General features: G+C 34.9%; 1 protein-coding gene across 1 annotated transcript in view; it reads left to right on the forward strand.

Annotated features, from left to right (window-relative positions):
* The window catches only part of XRCC4 (X-ray repair cross complementing 4), a 287,640-nt gene that overhangs the window by 181,740 nt on the left and 81,454 nt on the right, over positions 1 to 24,446 (forward strand). Inside the window, exon 7 of the mRNA XM_031666287.1 lies at positions 1,210 to 1,357. Within this exon, the coding sequence (XP_031522147.1) occupies positions 1,210 to 1,357 (148 nt within the window). The remainder of the gene's footprint in view (positions 1 to 1,209; positions 1,358 to 24,446) is intronic.

A 24,446-nucleotide genomic window follows, 5' to 3' on the forward strand; every position in this document is an offset into this window, starting at 1 on the left:
GAAAAAAAAAAAAAAAACAACCCCATCAAAAAGTGGCCAAAGGATATGAACAGACACTTCTCAAAACAAGACATTTATGTGGCCAACAAACATATGAAAAAAAGCTCATCATCACTCGCCATCAGAGAAATACAAATCAAAACCACAGTGAGATACCATCTCACGCAAGTTAGAATGACAATCATTAAAAAGTCAACAAACGACAGATGCTGGAGAGTATGTGGAGAAATAGGAATGCTTTTACACTGTTGGTGGGAGTGTAACTTAGTTCAATCATTGTGGAAGACAGTGTGGTGATTCCTTAAGGATCTAGAACCAGAAATAGCATTTGACCCAGCAATCCCATTACTGGGTATATCCCCAAAGGATTATAAATCATTCTGCTATAAAGAAACATGCACACGTATGTTTACTGCAGCTCTGCTTACAATAGCAAAGACTTGGAACCAACCCAAATACCCATCAGTGATAGACTGGATAAAGAAAATATGTCACATATTACACCGTGGAATACTAAGCAGCCATAGAAAAGGATGAGTTCATGTCCTTTGCAGGGACATGGGTGAAGCTAAAAACCATCATTCTCAGCAAACTAACACAGGAACAGAAAACCAAACACTGCATGTTCTCACTTGTAAGTGGGAGTTGAACAGTGAGAACACATGGACACAGGAATGGGAACATCACACACCAGGGCCTGTCGGTGGGTGAGGGGCAAGGGGAGGGATAGCATTAGGAGAAATACCTAATATAGATGCCGGGTTGATGGGTGCAGCAAACCACCATGGCGCTTGTGTACGTATGTAACAAACCTGCACATTCTGCATGTGTATCTCAGAACTTAAAATATAATAATAATAAAAAAATCAACGCAGTTTTGTCATTGTTGCTATGATTTCTAGTTACAGTGCTAGTAAAAATACTAGCTCCATTAAATCTCCAAGAACACTTTCACCCAGCATCAAAGATCATTTTGATTGAATTATTCCATGTGTACAATATACATGATGTTTTGTTGGTAGTAAAGTATCATATGCCATCTAACTGACCTGATTCAACGAATCTGCATAAAGATTTGAAAGAGTAGTTTTGCTATATTTTAATTGTCACCTTACGTCAATGCTAAAACAGCAAGTTAATACTTTACTCACAAATGATACGGATGTGCATAATTTTGTTGGGTCACATTCTCATCTCATTTTATTTTAGCTGCTGTAAGTAAAGATGATTCCATTATTTCAAGTCTTGATGTCACTGATATTGCGCCAAGTAGAAAAAGGAGACAGCGAATGCAAAAGAATCTTGGGACAGAACCTAAAATGGCTCCTCAGGAGCATCAGCTTCAAGAAAAGGAAAAGTAAGTCATTTTGTTCTTTGCCAAGAAGTGAGGTGACATTTTTGAAAATCTAACATATGATCTTAAAAATTATATTTTCATTTTGAACTTATTTAAAGTTATTTTTAAGAAAATGTGATTTTTGAATTGTAAAATGTTTGAATCAATATATTGTTTCTGGTATTTGGTTAATTTCTATTCATATTTAAAGCTGAAATGCTGAAAATGTAAGCAAAAATTTTTTTCTCATGGTTTTTATAGATTAATTAGAAACGGCATGTAGGATACTAAAAATATTAGAATCCAACTTGTGTTCAGTAAAGTGTTTCAATCTAATTTACTGCTTAAAAGAGACCCATATAGCATTCAAATTAGCCATTTAATTTGGTTATGCCTGGCATTTTTTTCAAGTAAAATGTCTCTTTCTCATCATCTGTTTATTTCTATCAAGTTTTGGCATTGTATATTCTCACTGTTTTTCACTCTTTGGTTCTGATTACCCTGCATCAGCCTATATTTCAATTTAGGTGTGATGAGTTGCAAAGTTGAAACACTTAATATTTCATTACAGCAAAACAATGAGCATTTATAAAGAGTATTATTTGGGTGTGTGTATATATGCTCTGAGAATTTATTTTTTCTAAAGTTTTTGTTAATTCAGTAAGTAGTTATCAAATGATGATGCTGTGGCAGATGATTTTATAATTCAGTGATTTTCACAGTATGGAATGAGGGTACCTGGGGTTTTCCAATGGCCCTTTCTAGGTGTCCATAAGGTCATCCCGTCTTAAATTCCATACCTGTGGGAGGCTGGATTTTCTTATATCCTTCAATTAAAATAACATTTCACAGCTGACTGAATGCAGAAGCTAGTGAAAATCCAACTTTTCCATCAAACCAGCTATCAAACAGATTTGAAAAATATAAAACAAAGCCCTCATAACATTTTTTTTCTGGAAAATATGTTTCATAAAGAATATATTATTCATATTATCATATTCTGGATTTGTGTTATTTTTAAATGGAATAATGAATCTGTTTAAATTTTGTCAGGTTTAATTTTCAATATGGCAAATAGTCCACTTAAACTAAAATGTGGAGTCAAAATTCGAGACCCTCAAAATTTTTTTAAAGTATAAAGGGTTCCTGAGAGCAAAAAGCTTTAAAATTCTGTTATAGATAATAAGGATGCAAAGAAGCACAATTCATGCCATCAGGAAACTGGCAGCCTAGTGGGAACATGTTTTAGTTTCTAGCATATAAATGTTGTATAGTGGGATTATTTTGTCTATCACTGTGTTTTTATTCTCTCCACAATTGGCCTGATCTACATGTACTTAAAATTGCTATCTCTATACTATGCTGGGTCCCTAATGTCTTTAGACAAGATATGCAAAAACCCATAATGCACTAAATTATTTCTGGTTTGTGCTTATCATTTGAATTTATTCATAACTTATAACCCCTTGATAGAGCTCATAGAGTTCAAGGCATAGTGTGATCTCTTTTATATAGGGAACCAAAAATATTTTCAATTTACAAACATTGAAATAGCCAAACTATTCCTATGGATTAATATGGGAAAGAATAAAATTATAAGCAGTTTGAAACATTCCAGAAACTAAGTACTTCATTCAGTCAGTTAGTAGACAAGTGAGTAATGAGTTGAAATTGAATTATATGCCAGGCATAATATTGATCATGCTGAGGATCCCAGACAGTAGAAAATAGACACAGCTCCTGTCCTTATGGCACTTTCAGTCCAATTGTTTTGTCTGATAATGACTTCATGGTTTGAGGGAAGAAGGAAACATTGGTTTTATGTTGGAGAGCTGCATCTTAGATCTTTCCACTCTATGTGTGAACCAACGGTAAGGTTTTGAGGTGCTAACATTTTCTGAGTAAACTGTGTTGCTTAAGTGGGTTTCTGATATGCATGATACAGAGATGAAAGAAGTTTAGCTCTGAATCAAGACTAAATATTTTTATTTAGCTTTTTAATAAAGGTAACGTGTTTGTTTCTCCAAACATACAGACAATTAATATTATGTTCCTTTTCTTTTCCATGTTTAGGTGATTGTGTCAATGTTTATGTTGTATATTTTCACCATTTTAAAAGTTGACAAAGTTGATGTAAACCATAACAGCTTTTGGAAATGGTCTGCTAATTATATCATTGTAGGCCCTTTAGGCAGACTGCCCCTGAGTAGAAATGAAAAACACCTGTTAGATGTCAGGGAGCATTTTAAAGATTAAGAGAAATTTAGTTTAGCATGTATCACTCAGATGTTGAGTGGTTGATACCCTACTGTATAATGCCTCCTCTTTTGCTCAAATAAAACAAAATGTTAAATTATGTATTTTTTTCTTATTTTTTATACTATAGGATTTTTTTTCCATTTTGAATACAGGAGACTGAAATTTTATGTCTCTTAAAATTTTTAAATACTAGTTGTACTTTCCCAATTTTTTTAAATTAAGAAAAAGCAGCTTCTATAAAACAAAAGCAAAAATAAGCCTTAGCTCTTAAAAAAAACCTCAGAGTAAGACATTCTAGATTACTAATGGCTAGCCCTTATTTTATGTTTTAAAATTAAAACTGCTACATGTTTTCCTGCCTTCCTAAAGCATGATTTTTTTTTTTCTCTGACAGCTGGTCATCAAAAACATAAACATCAATTAGGTTCACATACTCTATCTGTAGACTCACAAATAAACGCAGATGTGGTTAGTTTGCTACTTATGGGTGAAAATACATCAGTCCCTACCTCTGAACTTCAGTTTTCTAAGCCCTTCTGATTGCATAACCTTCAGTCCCTTCCAACATTCCCACCAGACATCTTACATGTGACTCCACTGTTTAGCTTTTCTATCTCTGCACCTCAAGAAAAAAAGAAACAGAAGTAGGGGAAGGAGTGGTCATAAGTACTATGGCTTAAATATTTTGTGTGTGTGTGTGTGTGTGTACAATACTTTGTGCAAGTCATTTTACCTTTCCAAGGTTCAGTTTTCTCATCTAAAAATGAAAGGATTATACTAGATGATCTGTAAGATCCCTCTCAATATTTATAAATCTATTATGTATTTAACTGTTCACCGCTTTCAAAACATGAATATGATTTAGCAATAAAATACTTCCATATTTATTAACTATTATTGATTAAAATTCATGAAGCAATTAAAAACATGAAATATCCATGAGAAAAGTATTCATTTTTTAAATTTAACTGTTTATAGGTATTTTACAATGTAACATTTTAAGTACTTTAGAAATACCATAGGGTTATTTTGCATTCTGAGAAAAACTAAATACTTATCTATAAAACAAAATCATAATAATTTTTACATTTAGTTGAACATTTATTGCGATCCTAAGTCATTGTTATAGTGACAAGGTATAGAAGGAGAGAGAGATATAAAAATAAATGAGAATTTTGATAAGTGCTGTATACGTTATCTCTCATTTAAATCTCACGCAAACCCTACAAGATAGGTATTAATTTATCCTTCTTACAGATGAAAAGCAACCAAGGCTCATAAAGATGTAGTTCTTTTGCCAGAGCAGCACAGCCAGTGTTTTATTCCAGAGTTTGTGCCTGGTTCACTTACTCAACTGGGTTTATAACCTTTTCAGAGACAAGGATATACACAAATAATTTTGTGCAAAGCGAGGGGAGTACATCAGTCATAAAGTTCTAAATTGAAACCTTTGGAATTGTGTTCCAGATTTGTAAGTGCACTATTATATGTGGGAATGGATTTTGGGCATTTTAGTTTATCTGAGAACCACTTTTTTGGGGGATGGGGAAGCTTTCCTTTTATTTTGACTCAATATACAGAGAGAAATGACTTTAGTTAATACCTGAAAGACTCTGCAAAGTTTTTAGCGACTTCAGAACAAATATAAATAGCTGTAAAAGGAATAGATATAAAATAAATATAAATTATTAAATTCACAGAGCTTTATAATGAATTTTTTATTAATGTTGTATACTTTCAAAGTATCTAAACAAACCATGTCTATGAAATATAAAAGAAAATGTGTGGTAAAGTTGCTTTTACCAATAAAAATACTAAATAGTGAAATATAAAAAATAGTTTTCACAAGAAAATGTGTTTGAAAACTACCGTAGAAATATTTAACCACATTCTGGAAAATATTAACATATATTTATGTCATATTAAAGATGGAGAAGTGAGGCTGGGCACGGTGGCCCACACCTGTAATCCCAGCACTTTGGGAGGCCGAGGTGGGCGGATCACAAGGTCAGGAGACTGAGACCATCCTGGCTAACACGGTGAAACCCCGTCTCTACTAAAAATACAAAAATTTAGCTGGGCGTGGGGGCGGGCGCCTGTAGTCCCAGCTACTTGGGAGGCTGAGGCAGGAGAGTGGCGTGAACCTGGGAGGCGGAGCTTGTAGTGAGCCAAGATCGTGCCACTGCCCTCCAGCCTGGGCGACAGAAGGAGACTCCATCTCAAAAAAATAAATAAATAAATAAATAAATAAACCATAATGATGGAGAAGGGAGCTCAAGCCCTGTGTAAGTATATTTGTTTTTGAGAATAAGTATTCCTAAATTTTCAGGAATTAAATTTAAGTAAAAGAGTGAAATGAGATAGTGATGACGCAGGTCTATTTTTTTCATTGGGATCCTTCTTTAGCTCCTCTCTATGGTGTAAAAAGACAAAAGGTTTTTAGCTTTTTGCTCAAAACAGATGTAAAGTAGCAGCAAAGCAAAGGTGACCTCTCAGAGTGTTTGGGCTTTAAAACAAAATTTAATGAGTTGATAGAAACATGAATAGTGAGCAACTAAATATTGTTCATACAGGAAAAATTAGCACATTACTTGGGTTTTTTAAATAAATTGTGAAAGCTATCCTACAGATAATTTCTCAACAGATTGTCAAATGTTATCATTGGGTGATCTGACATATAAAGTAAAATGTTATCCTTATATGAAAGTAATGTTTCTTCAACCATGTAAGAAAAAATATTAAGAAAATTAGTAAGTTGAAATGCATTGTAATAGTCACAGTTTTATAATTGAATATTCTTATGTGGTTTGGAAGTTCTCTTAAAAAATGCCACTTCTAATGTCTTAAAACCATTTTGTAACGTGAGATAGATGTATTCTGTAAACCTCTAAGTTTACTCTAAAAAATAATGATACCATCTTAAGTGGAAGCTATGCAAATATTGACCCTATTCTGTTAAGTAATGTCACAAACTTATTGCGCACAGAAATTAAGTATTTATTGAACATCACACAGCTAGTGAGTGATTTTAATTTAAACAATTTTCCAATGGATTAATGAATGACACACTTTTCAGTGTTTCTGAAAGAGAAAAAGAGACTGTCTTTACATGGACGAGCTATTTTAACTTGCCAAATTTAGCCATAAAACCAGTTTAATTATTACTATAGTGTAATTGTCATCTTACAAATTAAACTGTTCAGCATTAACCAGCCACTACCATTTATAAAACTCTTTGACTATATGGTGTTCATCTTCAGTTTACTGTGCTAAAGAAAGTATCATCTGCTTATAAAACTAGAAGTACATGAAATATACATTCTAAGTACATTCTATAGAAACAATTAGTGACTGTTTTTCAACAGTTTTTGAAATTCTGAGTCCTTAAAGAATTTGTATGAGAACAAAGATTTTCTACCACACTCATCTTTCTTCTGTTCTTAGCCATGTTTAACTAGAAAAGATTAACCGAGAATAAATTATTACACAATTTTACTTCTTTTAGTGACAAAGAAAAGATTCCACAGAAAGTTTTGATTTTATAGTTCATGTCACCACAGTGTAATAACTAGTATATCTCATTAAATTCATCTAGGAAGCCTGGCTTCATTCATTATTTTCAATTCTAAACTTATGCAGGATTTCTAATACTTTTGGCAGTCCCTCACAATGTTATTTCCTCTGTAATTCCTACGATAACTTCTCAGTTGAGTTTGCATTGTAGGCCTACCACATGATTTCACATTGACTAAGGAAATCAACAGTAGACACTTTTTGTTGAGAAGCACAGAATTCTGACTATGGCTTCTCTCCCACTGCTAAGCAAACTATACACACTCCCTGATATTATATAATTTATTCTGTATGAGAGAAAACAAGCATTAATCATATCATTACGTAGATATATAATCATAAACTTTTGAGGGAATTGAGGATTTAGGGGAAACACAGCAAAAAGGATATAGCTTGAAGAATCACCATTTGAACAATATCTGAAGGATAAAGAGGAGTGAAAGGGTACAGTAGGGAGTAGAGAGCAGCGTTCAGACAGGAAGCAGCCTGTGAACCTGTGCCCAGGTGGAATGTGTGAGTGTGATGAGAGTGGAGGGAGCACAGAAGAGAGGGCCTGAGATGAGTCTGAGGGGTACTGGGAGGCTAGACCAAGCAGGTTGTGTGGCCCATGTTGAGAATTCAGCTGTTCCTCAGGGACAGGAGAGCATTCCAGTTTTTCACATTGCAGAAAACTTTTCTTCTATTTTTCCTACCTTTTGATACTGCTTTTTAATTCTTGTTAAAGGTTATCAGATTGACTAGAAAACACTGATGTTTTGGTTTTTATTGCATCTTTTTAGATGTCAAAATTTAAAATGATCTAATGCTATTTTACTTAGTTTCTTTCTCTTTTTTTTTTTAACTGTACTTTCGAACTGCTTAATGTCTAATTTTGGACTCTCAATAATAAAACTTTCTTTTTTTTTTGTAACACAGGAAACTAGAGAATTGAAAACATACTGAAACTTATGTGGAGTGCTCACTGGGATAATAGATTAAATTGGCATCTGTGAGCAGTCCTGAGGTGCAGAATTGTACTGCTATTTTGCCTTTTTTTGGTAAATATAAATGCTTTTCCTTAAGGAATATTTTTAGATCTTTGAAGATTTCTCACTTTTAGTAAGACTCTGAAATCCTTGAATCTGGTATATATGGATAAATATTCATTAAAAAAATTTAGTGTGGCTAATCCATACAATATGATTATACTCAGGAAACACTTATCCTGTTCTGTCAGCTAGCATCAACACCAAGAGTTATTCAGCCTAACCATATGCTGTACATTCCTTGTTATTTACTATCTTGCATCACTTGAAATCTTTATTTGTAGGGTTGTTTGGTGTGTCTTTTTATTTCTGTAGATTAAAATGAACCAGCTGACAAAGGTTGCAGAAACTATGAAATTACTTTCATATTTATATATAGTGTTTTAATATCAGGTAAAATCCTGAGTGTAAGCAAGAACATTACAAAATTACTTTCTATAAATTTATAAAGGCACAATGTGTATCTAAATAAAATAGCACTATATTTGGCCTTTATTAGGGACCTAGTTTAAAATTTTATTGAAGTCATGCTTTATATATATTCAACATAATCACCATGAAACATTTTTCACTTAAATCTTTTGATTTAGGATCTATTATTTCTTCCAGCAGTCTACAAAAGATAATACCATAGTCCCTCCTTATCTATAGTTTTGTTTTCCGTGGTTTCAGTTACCCACAGTCAACCACAGTCTGAAAATATTAAATAGAAAATTCCAGAAACAAACAATTCATAAGTTTTATATTGTGTGCCATTCTAAGTAGCATGATGAAATCTCACATTGTCCCACTCTGTCCTGCTGGAGATGTGAGTCATCCCTTTATCCAGTGTATCCACACTTTATATACTATCTACCCATTAGTGACTTAGTAGCTATCTCAGTTTTGAGATGGAAAACACATAGTATATATAGGGCTTGATAGTATCTGTGGTTTCTGGCATCCACTGAGAGCTTGGAATGTATCCCCCTAAGATAACAGGGGAGTACTGTACGATAAAATCCTGCTCTGTTTGTATCAGTAAGTAAAATAATCTATTAATAGCATTGTATTGGTGTGACCTAAAGCCAGTTGTGTCCAGGTATACTAGATGGATTATTCTAACCAATTGATTAATTAATTAATTAGTTATATATTTAACCAAATTGGATCCATTTCCCAGTCTTACTGAAATTAGCAGCCAGGTAATAAAATCAACCAACTAATAGAATATTCAAATTAAACAATTTAATTATTATGCCCTTCACAGTTTTCATTCTGTAGCACTATATAAAAGATAGGTACCCTAGAAAGAGTGCCATATTGAAATAAGCTTGGAAATTGCTACATACCATAGCTCCCAGAGTCCCATGTGCCCCAACACCCAAAAATGGAGATTTATATTTTAAAGGCTCTCAGAAACCCCACAGTAAGTAATTCCTTTGACCTTGTTTAATTTCTCAAATGCCCTTAAGCTTGGCATCCACATGCAATCTGCCTCCACTCACAAAAAAAGTCCAAGAGACCATGTTTTGCAGGGTACTGATTTAGCATATGGACCCTCAAAATTATTGAATATCAAGGATTTTTTAAGATATAAGGACATTTCAGCCATAATTATAGAATGTAAGGCATTAAAATGAATTACTGGAAAAAAAATGTTGGTGTATTCCCCCTCCCAATCCTAATACTTAGGAAACTTCCTGCTTGTCCCACTGATGGCCCAGGTGAGAGTAGTAGGGTTATTTTCTAGAGAATTTCAGTGATTGGAATACATAAAGACCCCTAAAAGGAGCAGTTTAGCATCATCTCAGCTACAGGATAAGACCATTAGAGTAGTTTAGGCCCAAAGTACAATAAGTACTTGTAGAGTCTTTTTTTTTTTTTTTTTTTCTTTTTGAGACAAAGTCTCACTCTGTCACCCAGGCTGGAGTGCAGTGGCGTGATCTCGGCTTACTGCAAGCTCCGCCTCCCGGGTTTACGCCATTCTCCTGCCTCAGCCTCCCAAGTAGCTGGGACTACAGGCGCCCATCACCACGCCCAGCTAATTTTTTGTATTTTTAGTAGAGACGGGGTTTCACCGTGTTAGCCAGCATGGTCTCGATCTCCTGACCTCATGATCCGCCCATCTTGGCCTCCCAAAGTGCTGGGATTACAGGTGTGAGCCACAGCGCCCGGCCACTTGTAGAGTCTTTAGATATTTTTATGCAGTCTTTGTTTCTGCAGGCTAGCAAGTAAAAATATATAGATTAACATGTTTCATACTGAAGTCTCAAACATGATTTAGTCCTCTGTGTGATGTGTGTCTTCTGAAAACACAAATCTTGAACACATTGTTCAACAAACTGAGAAATTTTAAATTCTAACTTTTCACAGATACTGGATGCTCCTTGAATTGTAGTGAAGGAGTTTTAGCTATGTGTTCTGAATCAACCATTTGAGTGGCTCCTTTAAGTCATTGTGTAGATGCAGAATTTCAAGTGAATACCGGATGCCAAAACAACACACACACCTTAGAGTGAGTTTTATATTTAATTATCTAGGACTACACAATCTTATCACAGTCTTGTGGCTGCAAGGGGCAGAAAAATATGCAGCATATGTCAGCCCAGTATTTCCCCACCTCCATAGAGTGCAGTGGAGTATTGCACAGCTGCCACTGATACGGTTTGTATAAGGTATTGTCTTCCTGAACCTACAAAAGCTCAGTTCTTACTTTGTTGTGCCAGATGCTTACAGTATTATCCTTGAAGAAATTGCCCAATCCATGCACTTTTGTTTTAAGAAGTTATTATAAACATCAGAATTTTCGTGGTTTCCTATTAAAGCTTTTCAGGGTCCTAAAGAGCTCATTTCCCACCACAGTGACCCAGTTGCAGTCACATAGAATTTATGTGGCAATATTCACTCTTAATAAAGATTCTTCTTTTTAATGGAGTTTTGAAGAAAGTTATTTGTTTGCTTTCTGATATCTTCTTCCTATGTTTTTATTATTAATGTTATGAATTATAAAAATTAAAACAGTAAGGCCGGGTGCGGTGGCTCACGCCTGTAATCCCAGCACTTTGGGAGGCCCAGGTGGGCGGATCAGGAGGTTAGGAGATCGAGACCATCCTGACTAATACAGTGAAACCCCGTCTCTACTAAAATACAAAAAATTAGCCAGGCATGGTGGTGGGTGCCTGTAGTCCAAGCTACTCGGGAGGCTGAGGCAGGAGAATGGCGTGAACCTGGGAGGCGGCGCTTGCAGTGAGCCGAGATCATGCCACTGCACTCCAGTCTGATCGATAAAGCAAGACTCTGTCTCAACAACAACAACAACAAAAAAAACAGTGAGGGGGTAAGAGTCTGCTATTAATTCATTTATTTTTTAATAAAATGAACTTTATTTTATTTGTTTCCCAATTATAAAAGCAGTTCATGCTCATTCCAGAAAAATCAGAAAACACACAGAAACAAAAGAATGAGCATATGGGAAACTCTTATCCCAGTCACCAGGAGATGACCACCATTAAGACCTGGTACTCTGTGTCTTTGCAGATCCCTCTCTCTTCCACACTTCATTTACAAAACTAGGCGCACACCGGTTATGCTATAACCCACAACTTTTTTTTTTCTTCCATTTAGCAATCAATATGGTGTAATGTGGGAGAAAAATAACATCTTTGGGAAACCATGTTTTAAAAGCAGTTGATTAATTTGAGATATGTAATAGTTTATATAGAGAGTTACACATGGAATTACACATATATTACACATACTTGTACGTATGTTTTGCCAGAATTTCTCCAGGAAGGCTCTAACAATTTGTACCCTCACAACAGTGTTTGCCTTTTGGGTTTTTTATTTTTGTTGCTGTTTACCAATTCGTTTTAGAAATATATAGAGAGAGGGAGATGAAATTGCATGTGCCAACTTAAAATGTGGTAGTTGACCATCCCGTCTTTTCAAAGGTAATTTATTTTCATACCTTGATTCTTAAACATTGCTAACAATGTATTCAAAGTTTAAATCTCAAAGTATTTGAAAATTATTTTTTAATTTAGCTGGATAATATAATCATCAGATTCAAATATCTAATTTTTGTCAGTCTTTGGTGCCTGAACTTTAGACTTTTTAAATGTCAAATTAGGTACATAAAATGAATGTTCAATTACTATATATTTACTCTGGTCATCATGAGCAAACCTCATTTTTTACACAACTTTAATTTTATCATAATGTTTATCTTAGTTGCAAAAGTAAACACGGTGGTGGTTTTAAAACGAGATAGGTTTTTATTAGCTTCACTCTATGTTTACCTAACTGGTCAGGCTGCAGCTCTCACTTTGCTTGCTGCATATTTTGATTAATGGCCCCTTGGCCTTGTTCCAGAGTATACTGATTATGGTCAGTGCACTTCAAAGATGATTTATTAATTGTGTTTGTGACCCAAAATAATTAAATAAAGATTGATCATATGCATAATTATAGATTTGCCAATAAAATCAACAGTCACACTTTAAGATAATGTTTGCCTGAAAGGATTTTTTAAATATACAAAAAGGACAAAAATTTTTTTTAAATGTATTCTGTATTAAAAACAGATTTATGGCCTCTTAAAGCATGATTATTAAATGTATCATAGGCTTGGTCTTGTAAGTGCATGAATTGCAAGTTCTACTTTAACATAATTTTAAGATAATATGTTTCATTGGAGCTTACATAGGTGTTTTAAAAAAATATTTCCATGTTTACAACTCACCCTGGGAACAACCCTTACTACAATTCCCCCAGGCTATTACATACATTTAAATCTTAAATTACTGACAGACTCAGATGTCTGTTTAAAAAAAAAAAGTGTTTATAGGAGGCTTTTATAATCTTTCCGAGTTTTAAGTAAAGGAGATTTATCATATGTTTCATATATGTTATACTCCTGTCATTTGAAAGACTGTGATACATAAAATTTCTCTAAATTTGGCTTGATAATAGTATTGTTTCAGGCATTTTAAGCACTCTACCAACATAGAATAATGTGTAAATATTCACTGTACATGGCCAGCAAAGTTGTTAATCAAAGGAAATGACTCCTTGCTTATAATTTGTATATCAGTATTAAAGGAAAAATAGGAGGTATTTTTTTTTGGTACACTTTACCCAAAATATACACTATAATAGTGAAATTCTGTAACTTAAATCATCTAGTATGATATGTGACTCAATGTGAAGTAAGTATTTGGTCCGTAGTAAAACATTATGAAATAAAATAAAATATTTTATCCCACTAGAAGTGTAGACTGTTTCATGTTGTCTGAAAAGTATAAACTAGTTATGCCAAAATAAGAAGATATGAACCCCAAAAGTAACAGATGTCAGCAAATGGAAGAAAGAAATCAGATATGAGAATAAAAAATAAACCTCAGAAATTAAAAATATATAATGATCCATTAGTATTATTCAGGGACTTTGTTTGTTTTTGGAAAATTTTTACTAAAGGACAAAAGCACAAACATGCTTTGTTTAAACATCATTATTCAAAAATACTTTTAGTAAAATTTTAGGACATAATATTTTGTTTAATTGAAAATCTTTTACAATAACCTTGTTTCTAAACAATTTCTAAAACTTATTTGTCTAGATCAAATATGTATATGTTACTTTGTAAAATGTTATTTTTGTAATAAATGAAGATAAATTACCAGTGTATTAGATAAAGCAGTGTTATTGTTACCACCATTATTGAATGTTTGTATGGAGTCACTTCTAGAAATACAGAATAAGAAGTTGATACAGCCTCTGTCTTTTTCTTTGTATATGAATAGAACAATGAAGGAGGAGTAATGAATAGCACAAATATGTTGTTTGCTTTTGGGCCACATTTCATTTTCTGACAAACTATCTTTAATATGTATGTGGCTAACTGTAATATGTCTAGATTGTGCCAAATTCCATAGTAGGTATGAAAGCTATGAAATTTCAGAGGAAGGAGAGTTGCTAATCTTTTTGGAGGTATATGGAATAAGGAGATAGGATAAAATCAGAGAAGACTGACCAGAAGGAAGTGTTCTTTGAGTCTAGCTTTGGAGTTGAATGTTGTTTCCAAAGGCGTAAACACCTGAGGAGGTGTTATTTGAGTTTGGCTTTGAAGATGAATGTTATTTCTAAAGGCGTAAACTGAAAGAAAGAGAGTTCTAATTGAACCCAATCCACAGCATCCCCCTATTTCTTTTAGTAAGAGAACTCCTTTCCACCACCTGCTCTATCCACAGAGTTTAACAGTGCATATGCCTACCAACCTAGAGGCTACAATTCCCAGCCTCACTAGCAGTGATGGGTGGCCATGTTGCAAAGCCATTGCTAATGAAATATAAATGGAAATGATATGGACAATTTGGGGATTTTGCCCATAAAATGATTGGACATACATTCCTATGTCTCTTTCTTTCTTCTCAGCCATCTTAACATTTAAGGAAACCATGGTAGGAGATGGGAAAGCAAGATAGGAGGAATCATGGTCCCTGGACAGTCTCAGGGAGCAGGGCAGCATACGCACCATGGACCACCCAGCTACCTCTGGACTGTTGCATGAGAAAAAGAAATGTCTAGCTTGATCAAAGCCATGGTGGTGGTTTGTTTTTGTTTTGTTCTCTTTGTTAGAGAAATCTGGAATAGTCCCTTACTAAAAAGAAGGACTGTCCTGTCAGGGGAACAGATTGTATAAAACAAATGCATGGAGAAAGAGTCTGAAAGATTGAGGACCAGTGCCTATATCATTGAGGTGCTTAGAAATATGAATAAAGCTGGCAAAGTAGGCAGAACATAGAGCACAAAGAGACTTAGATGCTAAACTTATTTATTTGGACTTCTTTTATGAATGCTACAGGGAACTGTTAAAAGGTTTTGAGTCAAATAGTGGCAAAATGAACAGTGCTTTACAAAAATTTTCCTGGAAACCGTATATTGGATGGAAGGAAAGTTTATGGGTTGGCAGTAAAGATAGGAGGATACTCTAGTAGTAATCCAGGAAGAGTTATCTGAAGAATAATGACTGTAATTAGTGTAATAGTGAATGTGATTGGAAGGAACAGCAGGGATGAATTGAGAAACATTCGAGGTTGCTATCCTCTTACTACCAGAGATCTGGGAAGCCTTGTCGGTTATTGAAAGCTATTTGGTAAACTTGGTCTTTACCAAATAAATAATCTCTCTTAATTTAGAAATCAGCCTACCACAAAAGATGGATAAACAAAACAAGTCATGGAGATTGACTTCTCAAAAGACTGGAAAAGCTCCCTTTTCCATGCTGCTGTATTTATATACTCAAATATATAGATTGTGATGCGTTAATATTATATCATTTTACATCATTTCATTTATTTCACTATTGAACTTAATTGCACCTATAAGTAATTTATCAGCAAGCTTTCTTCAAATTGTGCTCTAAGAAGCGTTACTCAGGAAGGTGTATTGTAGCCTCTGAAAACCTTCCTTGTCATAGAGGTTCTTGTTTGCTCCAACCACAGGGAATATTTTCTTTGGACATGTGTTTTGATTGTGATCTGAAGGCATGGGGTTTCTCTTACTTGGGGATATGTGATATTCTCCTTATGGAATACAGAGAAAATCAACTTTTTCACTGACACATTCTGTTATGGATATAGTGCTGATTTTAAAGAGTATTTTCCCTAGGACCATGATATATGATGTTCTAGACATTTCCCAACTTTAGAGAATAAGATATGAATTGAACAAATCAGTTTAGCAAACCAATGAAGTAATGAGATATTAATATAAAACCAAATGGACTTATATATCCCATTTCAAGGAAATCATGAAAATGATACTTTTCTATTTATTGAGGTTTATTTTGGGTTAAGCAATAAATGGCACCATATAAAACATAGAAACTGTGCTATGTGGGCAAATAAGGCAGATGAAGATCTCAGTGTTCTCACTGAATAATAAGATGGTCTGTCAGGTCTCAAGTATATTTTTGGAGTCTTCTATTTAAGCTGTCAGGAACATACACCAATAACTTCCAGCAGAGGAAAACAAACCCGTCATAGTAATGAAAATTTGGCGTTACACATTATCCTTAGACAATGGTTATAGGCCTCTGCCTTTTATCTCCACCTTAATATAGTAATGATGTACCTACTATGTGCCAAGCACTGTGTCCTATGCTGGGACTATAGCACCAAACGAAAGAGACCAGGTGCTTTCCCTCAAGGAGGATAGGATGTAACTTCAGAAACACACCAATAAATAATTGGTGTACAGTGTGATAATGAGGCCACATGGTGTAATAGTTCCAAGTACAACTAGAATGCCCAATTAAAATGAATACTAGAGGGAGGCACAAATAACAAAGAAAAAAGTTGTTACTGTTTTTCATTAACCAAGGATGGGTGCACAGATAAGTAACTCTAGGTGAGAAAATATATTACATTTGATAGAGTTCAAAAAATAACCTGAAATTAGGAATTCAGTAAAAATAGACAGTTACAAAAAATAAAATATTATAAACTAGCATAACCTAACACATAGTAGATATTCAATAATTACCAAGTAAATGAAGTAACAAATGGACCTTTTGTATAATACAGGAAAGAAAATATTAAGTCGATCTAAGCCAGCAGAATCTTCCCCTTTTTGGAAAATGGTACTACATCTGTACTAGAGGTCCCCAACCTTTTTGGCACCAGGGACTGGTTTTGTGGAAGACAATTTTTCCATGGACCTGGGGTGGGTGGGGGGATGGTTTGGGGATGATTCAAGCACATTACGTTTATTGTGCACTTTATTTCTTTATTTATTACATTGTAATATATAATGAAATAATTATACAACTCACCATAATGTAGAATCAGTGGGAGTCCTGAGCTTATTTTCTTTTAACTGGATGTCCCATTTGGGGGTGCTGGGAGACAGTGACAGATTATCAGGCATTAGATTTTCATAAGGAGAACACAACCTAGATCCCTCACATGCACAGTTCACAATAGGGTTTGTGCTCCTATGAGAATCTAATGTCGCTGCTGATCTAACAGGAGGTGGAGCTCAGGTGGTAATGTGAGTGATGGGAGGCAGCTATAAATATAGATGAAGCTTACTCACCCACCACTCACCTACTGCCATTCAGCCTGGTTCCTAATAGGCCATGGACCAGAGGTTGGGGACCACTGGACTATACAGCAACTAAAGCCTGAAATTTAAGAGTTATCTTTAGCTTCTTCTTTTCTCTCACCCCTAGCTCTACTTCATTTGTCAGTCTCATACTTTATGCTTCTAAAATACCTTAGAATTTAATCTCATGTTTTCTATTTCTGCTGCCACTAACCTAGTCTAAGCTATGATCCTTTTGCATGCATGACTACAACCTACTCCCTTTTTTCACCTCTAAACTGACCTCTAAACTGTTTTCCACATAGTGAACTTCTGAAAACACTAAACTGTTTTCCACATAGTGAACTTCTGAAAACACAAATTGGATTATATCTTTATACTTTTCCCTATGTCTCCAGACTTGCCATCCGTTTCCTAGAGTATTCCAGTGCCTTCCCATTGTACGTAGTCTAAACTCATTACCATAGGTTATGTACTCTGAATGACCCTCCCCCTGCATCATCCTGAAACAAATTGTGTGGTTTATTCATTTCTTTGGGGAAAAAAAAATATATATATATATATATGTGTGTGTGTGTGTATATATATATGTGTGTGTGTGTGTATATATATGTGTGTGTGTGTGTATATATATATGTTTGAGACATATTCTCACTCTGTCACCCTGTTGCCCAGGCTGGAGTGCAATGGCAAGATCTCGGCTCACTGCAATCTCTGCCTCCTGAGTTCAAGCGATTCTCCTACCTCAGCCTCCTGAGTAGCTGGGACTACAGGTGCCTGCCACCATGCCCAGCTAATTTTTGTGTTTTTAGTAAAGACGGTTTTGCCATATATTCAAAGACAGAAGGGGTTTTATTTAGCCCATTTAATCACCTACTAACTGAAATGCATTCCTGGATTGTCTTTCACAGTCACCGTGAACCTGATTGAAATTTTCTGTTGGTTAAAGTTACCTGAAATTTTGAAAATTCTTATTTCTCCTGATATTTATATTATTTTACTTAATTGCTTACTGCCTTTTGGCATCTTTTGAAACTTGAAAATTATTGTAATCCTGTCCTACATTTCAAATAATTTACAATGATAGGGAATTGAATTCAGTAACTCATTCTGAATGTTTGGAATATCATAGATTATTATATACTCTAAGAAGCCTAAATTTATTACTAATTATACTCCCATTTGAATTACAAGCAATAAATGAAATAATGTCAATCTAAAATAGAATAAAGTCATTTTTTTTGTTTTGTTTTGTCTACTTGTTTCACAAAAATATTGGAATGGAATGTATTTATTATCTAATCCAAAATAATAATATATGGCACATAACCATTACATAAGTGCTTTGTGGGACAAAAAGGCATATTACTTTAAATGAAAGCCCATTTTACCTGGTAATGTCTACTCTTTCATCACAGTTTTGCCTTCTGTATTATATCAGATAAATCTACATTAAAGTCACTCATATAAAATAGAGTCATGTTGAGTACATAAAATGTGTACAAATGCATCATATTCTCTCTGTTCCCCTCTCCTACATAAAAAAGGGGGAGGGAAGAGAGACAGAGGAAAGGGAACAATTTAAATAGTGCTGGGCATTCTAGTCCAGCATATGCCCAGGAGTGGAAATGAAGTGGGAAACATATTATCTCCTTTCCCTAGCTGTTTGAATTCCCACTGTCTTTCTATTATGTGAGCACTGCATTTAAAGATAAACCTGTACATGCAACTAAACACAAGGCAACCATGTAACATTTTCTACTGCTTCATGGAAAACAAATAGGAGGAAACCTGTTGATCCTGGGGTGCTGGACCAATTGAAATTTGTATAACATGCTGGACTATAGTATTTTCCTAAGGAATTTTTCAGGATAATTTGATTTTCACATTAAGACCTACAATTAGAACTCTATCACTAAATTAGATATAATTCTATTTAACTTGAAGACCATTTTATACTCTGTGTTTTTTCTTCTGCAAGCTAAAAGAGCCTCAGTTTGTAATATTCTTGTGTATAATATTGTCACACATCAGTCTCTTAGTTGGATTTGCTTTTCACTTAATGCATATAATTTTCCAGTGTTCCATTAAATTCATGCCCCCCCACCCAATCCTGTTTATATCTCAGACATGGTGTGATCTTTACAGAAAATAATGGGCTACTACACTTCTGTTAGTGTGGGGTGTTCCCTTGTTGTTATACCTTTTTTTTTAATTATTATGTATTATACTTTAAGTTCTGGGGTACATGTTCAGAACATGCAGGTTTGTTACATCGGTATACATGTGCCATTGTGGTTTGTCACACTCATCAACCTGTCATCTAGGTGTTACGCTCCATATGCATTAGGTATTTGTCCTAATGCTCTCCCTTCTCTTTCCCCCCACCCCACAACAGGCCGTGGTATGTGATGTTCCCCTCCCAGTGTTTATGTGTTCTCATTGCTTAACTCCCACTTATGAGTCAGAACATGCAGTGTTTGGTTTTCTGTTCCTGTGTTAGTTTGCTGAAAATGATGGTTTCCAGCTTCATCCATGTCCCTGCAAAGGACATTAACTCCTTCTTTTTTTGTGGCTGCATAGTATTCCATGGTGTATATGTGCCACATTTTCTGTATCCATTCTATCATTGATGGACATTTGGGTTGGTTCCAAGTCTTTGCTATTGTAAATAGAGTTGCAATAAATGTACATGTGCATGTGTCTTTATAGTAGAATGATTTATAATCCTTTGGGTATATACCCAGTAATGGGATTGCTGGGTCAAATGGTATTTCTGGTTCTAGATCGTTGAGGAATCACCACACTGTCTTCCACAATGTTTGAACTAATTTACACTCCCACCAACAGTGTAAAAGCATTCCTATTCCTCCACATACTCTCCAACATCTGTTGTTTCCTGTCTTTTTAATGATCGCCATGCTTACTGGCATGAGATGGTATCTCATTGTGGTTTTGATTTGTATTTCTCTAATGGCCAGTGATGATGCGCTTTTTTTCCTATGTTTGTTGGCCACATAAATGTCTTCTCTTGAGAAGTGTCTGTTCATATCCTTTGCCTACTTTTTGATGGAGTTGTTTTTTTCTTGTAAATTTGTTTAAGTTCCTTTAAGATTCTGGATATTAGACCTTTGTCAAATGGATAGATTGCAAAAATTTTCTCCCATTCTGTGGGTTGCCTGTTCACTCTGATGATAGTTTATTTTGCTGTCCAGAAGCTCTTTAGTTTAATTAGATCCCATTTGTTAATTTTGGCTTTTGTTGCAATTGCTTTTGGTATTTTAGTCATAAAGTCTTTGCCTATGTCCTGAATGGTATTGCCTAGATTTTATTCTAGAGTTTTTATAGTTTTAGGTTTGACGTTTAAGTCTTTTAATCCATCTTGAGTTGATTTTGGTATAAGGTGTAAGGAAGGGGTCCAGTTTCAGTTTTCTGCATATGGCTATCCAGTTTTCCCAGCTCCATTTATTAAATAGGGCATGCTTTCCCCCTTGCTTGTTTTTGTTAAGTTTGTCACAGATCACATGGTTGTAGATGTGTGGTGTTGTTTCTGAGGCCTCTGTTCTGTTCCATTGGTCTATATATCTCTTTTGGTGCCAGTACCATGCTGTTTTGGTTACTGTAGCCTTGTAGTATAGTTAGCAGTCAGGTAGCGTGATGCCTCCAGCCTTGTCCTTTTTGCTTAGGATTGTCTTGGTTATGTGGGCTCTTTTTTTTCTGTTGTTCCATGTGGCCATTACACCTTTTATTCCTGAGTTATCACTACTTTTCTAGTTGTAGATGCTGCTGCTCCTGTGTCAAGACTCACCACTATGTGAGCAAGCTACTTAATGAGTCTACGCCTCAATATTATAATTTATAAAATGGGAATAACAATACCTACCTCGTTAAAATTAAACAGATGACAATTATATTATGCCAGGCACATGATAAATGTTCAATATTGGTAAATGCCTCAACTCTTGCTCTTGTTCATTTTGTTTTCTCTTTCCAGTACCCAACTGTCTAGGTTTGAATGTAAATGTCTTCCAAGTCAGGTTAATTACTTGTGGAAAAATTACACTACAAAAGCATTTGTCTTTGTTATGTTTGATAATTTATAATCTGATGGTTTTTATAATCTGAAATTCCAGAATAATTACAAAGTATCAAGTGTTGTGTTATGTAACCTTTGTACCTTCCCTGCTCATGCCATGCACTTTGTGTATTTTGAAATCATAAGCATCTTTTCAACAAATATTTGCTGAGTACCTAATGTGAGCCAGACAGTGACTTAGGCACAGAAGAAAGAAGACATGGTGGTGAGCAAAACAGCTGAGATTATGTTTTAGTCGTGTGATACAAGTGAAAAAGAATAAATAAACATGGACACACTGTAAAATAATAAAGAAATATGCAGATAATTAAGGTGATGCAAAAGATAGTGATGAGGTGGTTCCTTTTTATATAGAATGGTCAGGACATTGGCATTTAAGCTGAGCCTAAATGACAAGCAGACTTCCTGCAAAGATTGAAAGAAAGGTAATGCAAAGGCCCTTGGGCGAGCAAATCCATTGTATTGAAGGAGTAGAAATATGTAGTGGGAATGAGAGGGAGTGGTATGTGATGTATGTATCAATGAAATAAGCCTCAAGGGTCAATGGTCTTTAAATTTTATTCAAAGTATAAGGGTAAATTTTAAGGGCAATGACATTGACTGATGTTTGTTTTTAAAAAATTGCTATTAAAAGTATGTGTAAAATGGATTTGGAAGTAGGGAGTTATCACTGTGTGGCAAATGGATTTGGATGTAGGGAGCTTGTGATTACAGACAGATCAGTTAGGAGGTTTTAACAGTAGTCCAAGTGGTAGTCGGTCTTAGAGTAGGCTAATAGAGGACCTAGTGAAGAATTCTTAGATCATGTATATGTTTTAGCAGTAAAGTTCCCAAGACTTGCTAGTGGGTTTGGTTTAGAATAAGGGAGACAGAGGAATCAGAAGGATTCCTATGTTTTAGCTTGACAAACTGGGTAAATGGCGCAGCTTTCAGACATGGGAAGAACTGAGAAAGAAACAGCTTTGCAGTTCGTAAAAATAGATGGTTCTGTTTTGGCTAGGTTAGGTTTTAGAAATTTAACAGACATCACAGCAGAGATACCAAGATATATATGAATCTAGAATTCCTGCGATAAGTGAGGTATGGAGATAAAGATTGGAGAGTCCTAGACATTTTGGATTTATGACCGTGATTTTAAAGTGAGCACAGACAGCATAAGTGACTGTTTGTCTTCAACAATGTGTGGATGGTTCCTAATGTGTAGATTTACACAGAAAATACAATGAAAGTAAAGAAAGGGATTATTGTGGTGTCAGATTTACATGCATGATTCTTTAATGCATCGTAGCATTTGTGGAAAAATGAATACAGTTGGTCTTTGAATAACTATTTTGTTGATTATACCTGGATTTGATACCTAGCTGATTCCTTCCTGGTCTCTTAACTCAGTTTTAGTATGATCCCAGAACTGGATTTAAATACAGACAGTCCCTGATTTACAATGGCTTGACTTAGGATTTTTTGACTTTATGATGATGCAAAAGCAATATACATTCAGTAGAAACTCTACCTTGAATTTGAATTTTGGTCTTTTCCTGGACTGGCGATATGTGGTACAATACTTTCTCAAGATGCTGAGCCAAATCATCTAACACAGAGCCTATTTTAATAATGAAGTGTTGAATAACTCATGTATTTTATTGAATACAGTACTGAAAGTGCTCTGAGCATGTCTAAGATAGGTTAGGCTAAGCCATGATGTTTGGTAGATGATATGGTTTCAATACTTGTTTCTTCCAAAATCCACGATAACATTTAATCCCAAATGTGTCAGTATTGAGAGATGGGACCTTTAAGAGGTGATTGGGTTGTGAGGGCTTTACCCTTATGAAGGGATTAATCCATTCATTTATTAATGGATTCATCATTCATGGATTAATGCATTAATGGGTTATCATGGGAATGAGGCTGATGGCTTTATAAGAAGAAGAAGAGAAATCTGAGCTGGCATGCTCTGCCCCCTTGCCATGTGATGCCCTGAACAATCTCAGGATTCTACAGAGGCTTCACCCATAAGAATGGTCTCTCCAGATGTGGCCCCTCAACCTTAGACTTCCCAGGATCCAGAACTTTAATAAAGAAATTCCTTTTCTTTATAAGTTACCGTTCCCTATTTAATATACCCAACCTAGTGTCTTTGTGTGTTTTCTATTGCTTATAACAGAATCTTGTTAGAATTTGTTGCTTATAATAGAATCTTGTTATAATTTTTTACTTAGAACATTTTCAATTTGTGATGGTTTTATTAGGATGTAACCCATCATAAGTGAAGGAGCATCTATATATTTAGTATTAGAGGAAAGTTCTAAGAGGACATAATTAATTTACTTAAATCGCACTTTATATTGAACTCATCTATCTATGTAGAATCAGTGAATCAAAAGAATTTGTTGGGAGCCTTTCAAGTTGTAGATTCTGATTTCATAGTTTAGTCAGGCAGAGAAAACAAAGATATGTGAAACCATAATAGAGCAATTATTTGGGTAACTGTGATAGTCATTAGTTCCGTTCACCAAATATTTCCAGCTCTCTGCCTTCTGGGCACATGATGAAATTGCAGTTCACAGCTATCATTGAGTAAGACTATATTAGTTCTTGCCAGCAAGTTTTGATTAAAAGTGACATGTGTGACTTCTGAGCCAGAGAACTTTCTTCTGCCATAGCAACTGGCAAAGTTGGTGGCTGCCCTGTCATCCTGGATCCTGGAGTAAAGAGACAGCACGGAGTGGAGCCCTCAGGCCGCCCATGATGGACATACAACAGAATGAAAAATTAAAGCTTTGTCATTTCAATCCACTGAGATGTTGGGGTATTAGTTACTGTATATAACCTGACCTATTCCAACTGATAGTTAGAACTATAGCATATTTTTAGCACCATCATACTCCTGTGTCCATTTAAAAATAAGAAACCATAAGACAACATTGGTTGAAAGTTTAAAATCATTACCATGAAGTGAATATTGACACCTTCACTGTAAGCAGTATAGTCAGAATCATTGTTTAGCTACCTTGTTACAAATTTATAAGTATGTAACACATCTCTAAATGTTATAATCTGGGAATTTTTT

The sequence above is a fragment of the Papio anubis genome, chromosome 5, assembly GCF_008728515.1.
Source record: "Papio anubis isolate 15944 chromosome 5, Panubis1.0, whole genome shotgun sequence".
Taxonomy (NCBI): Eukaryota; Metazoa; Chordata; class Mammalia; order Primates; family Cercopithecidae; genus Papio; species Papio anubis.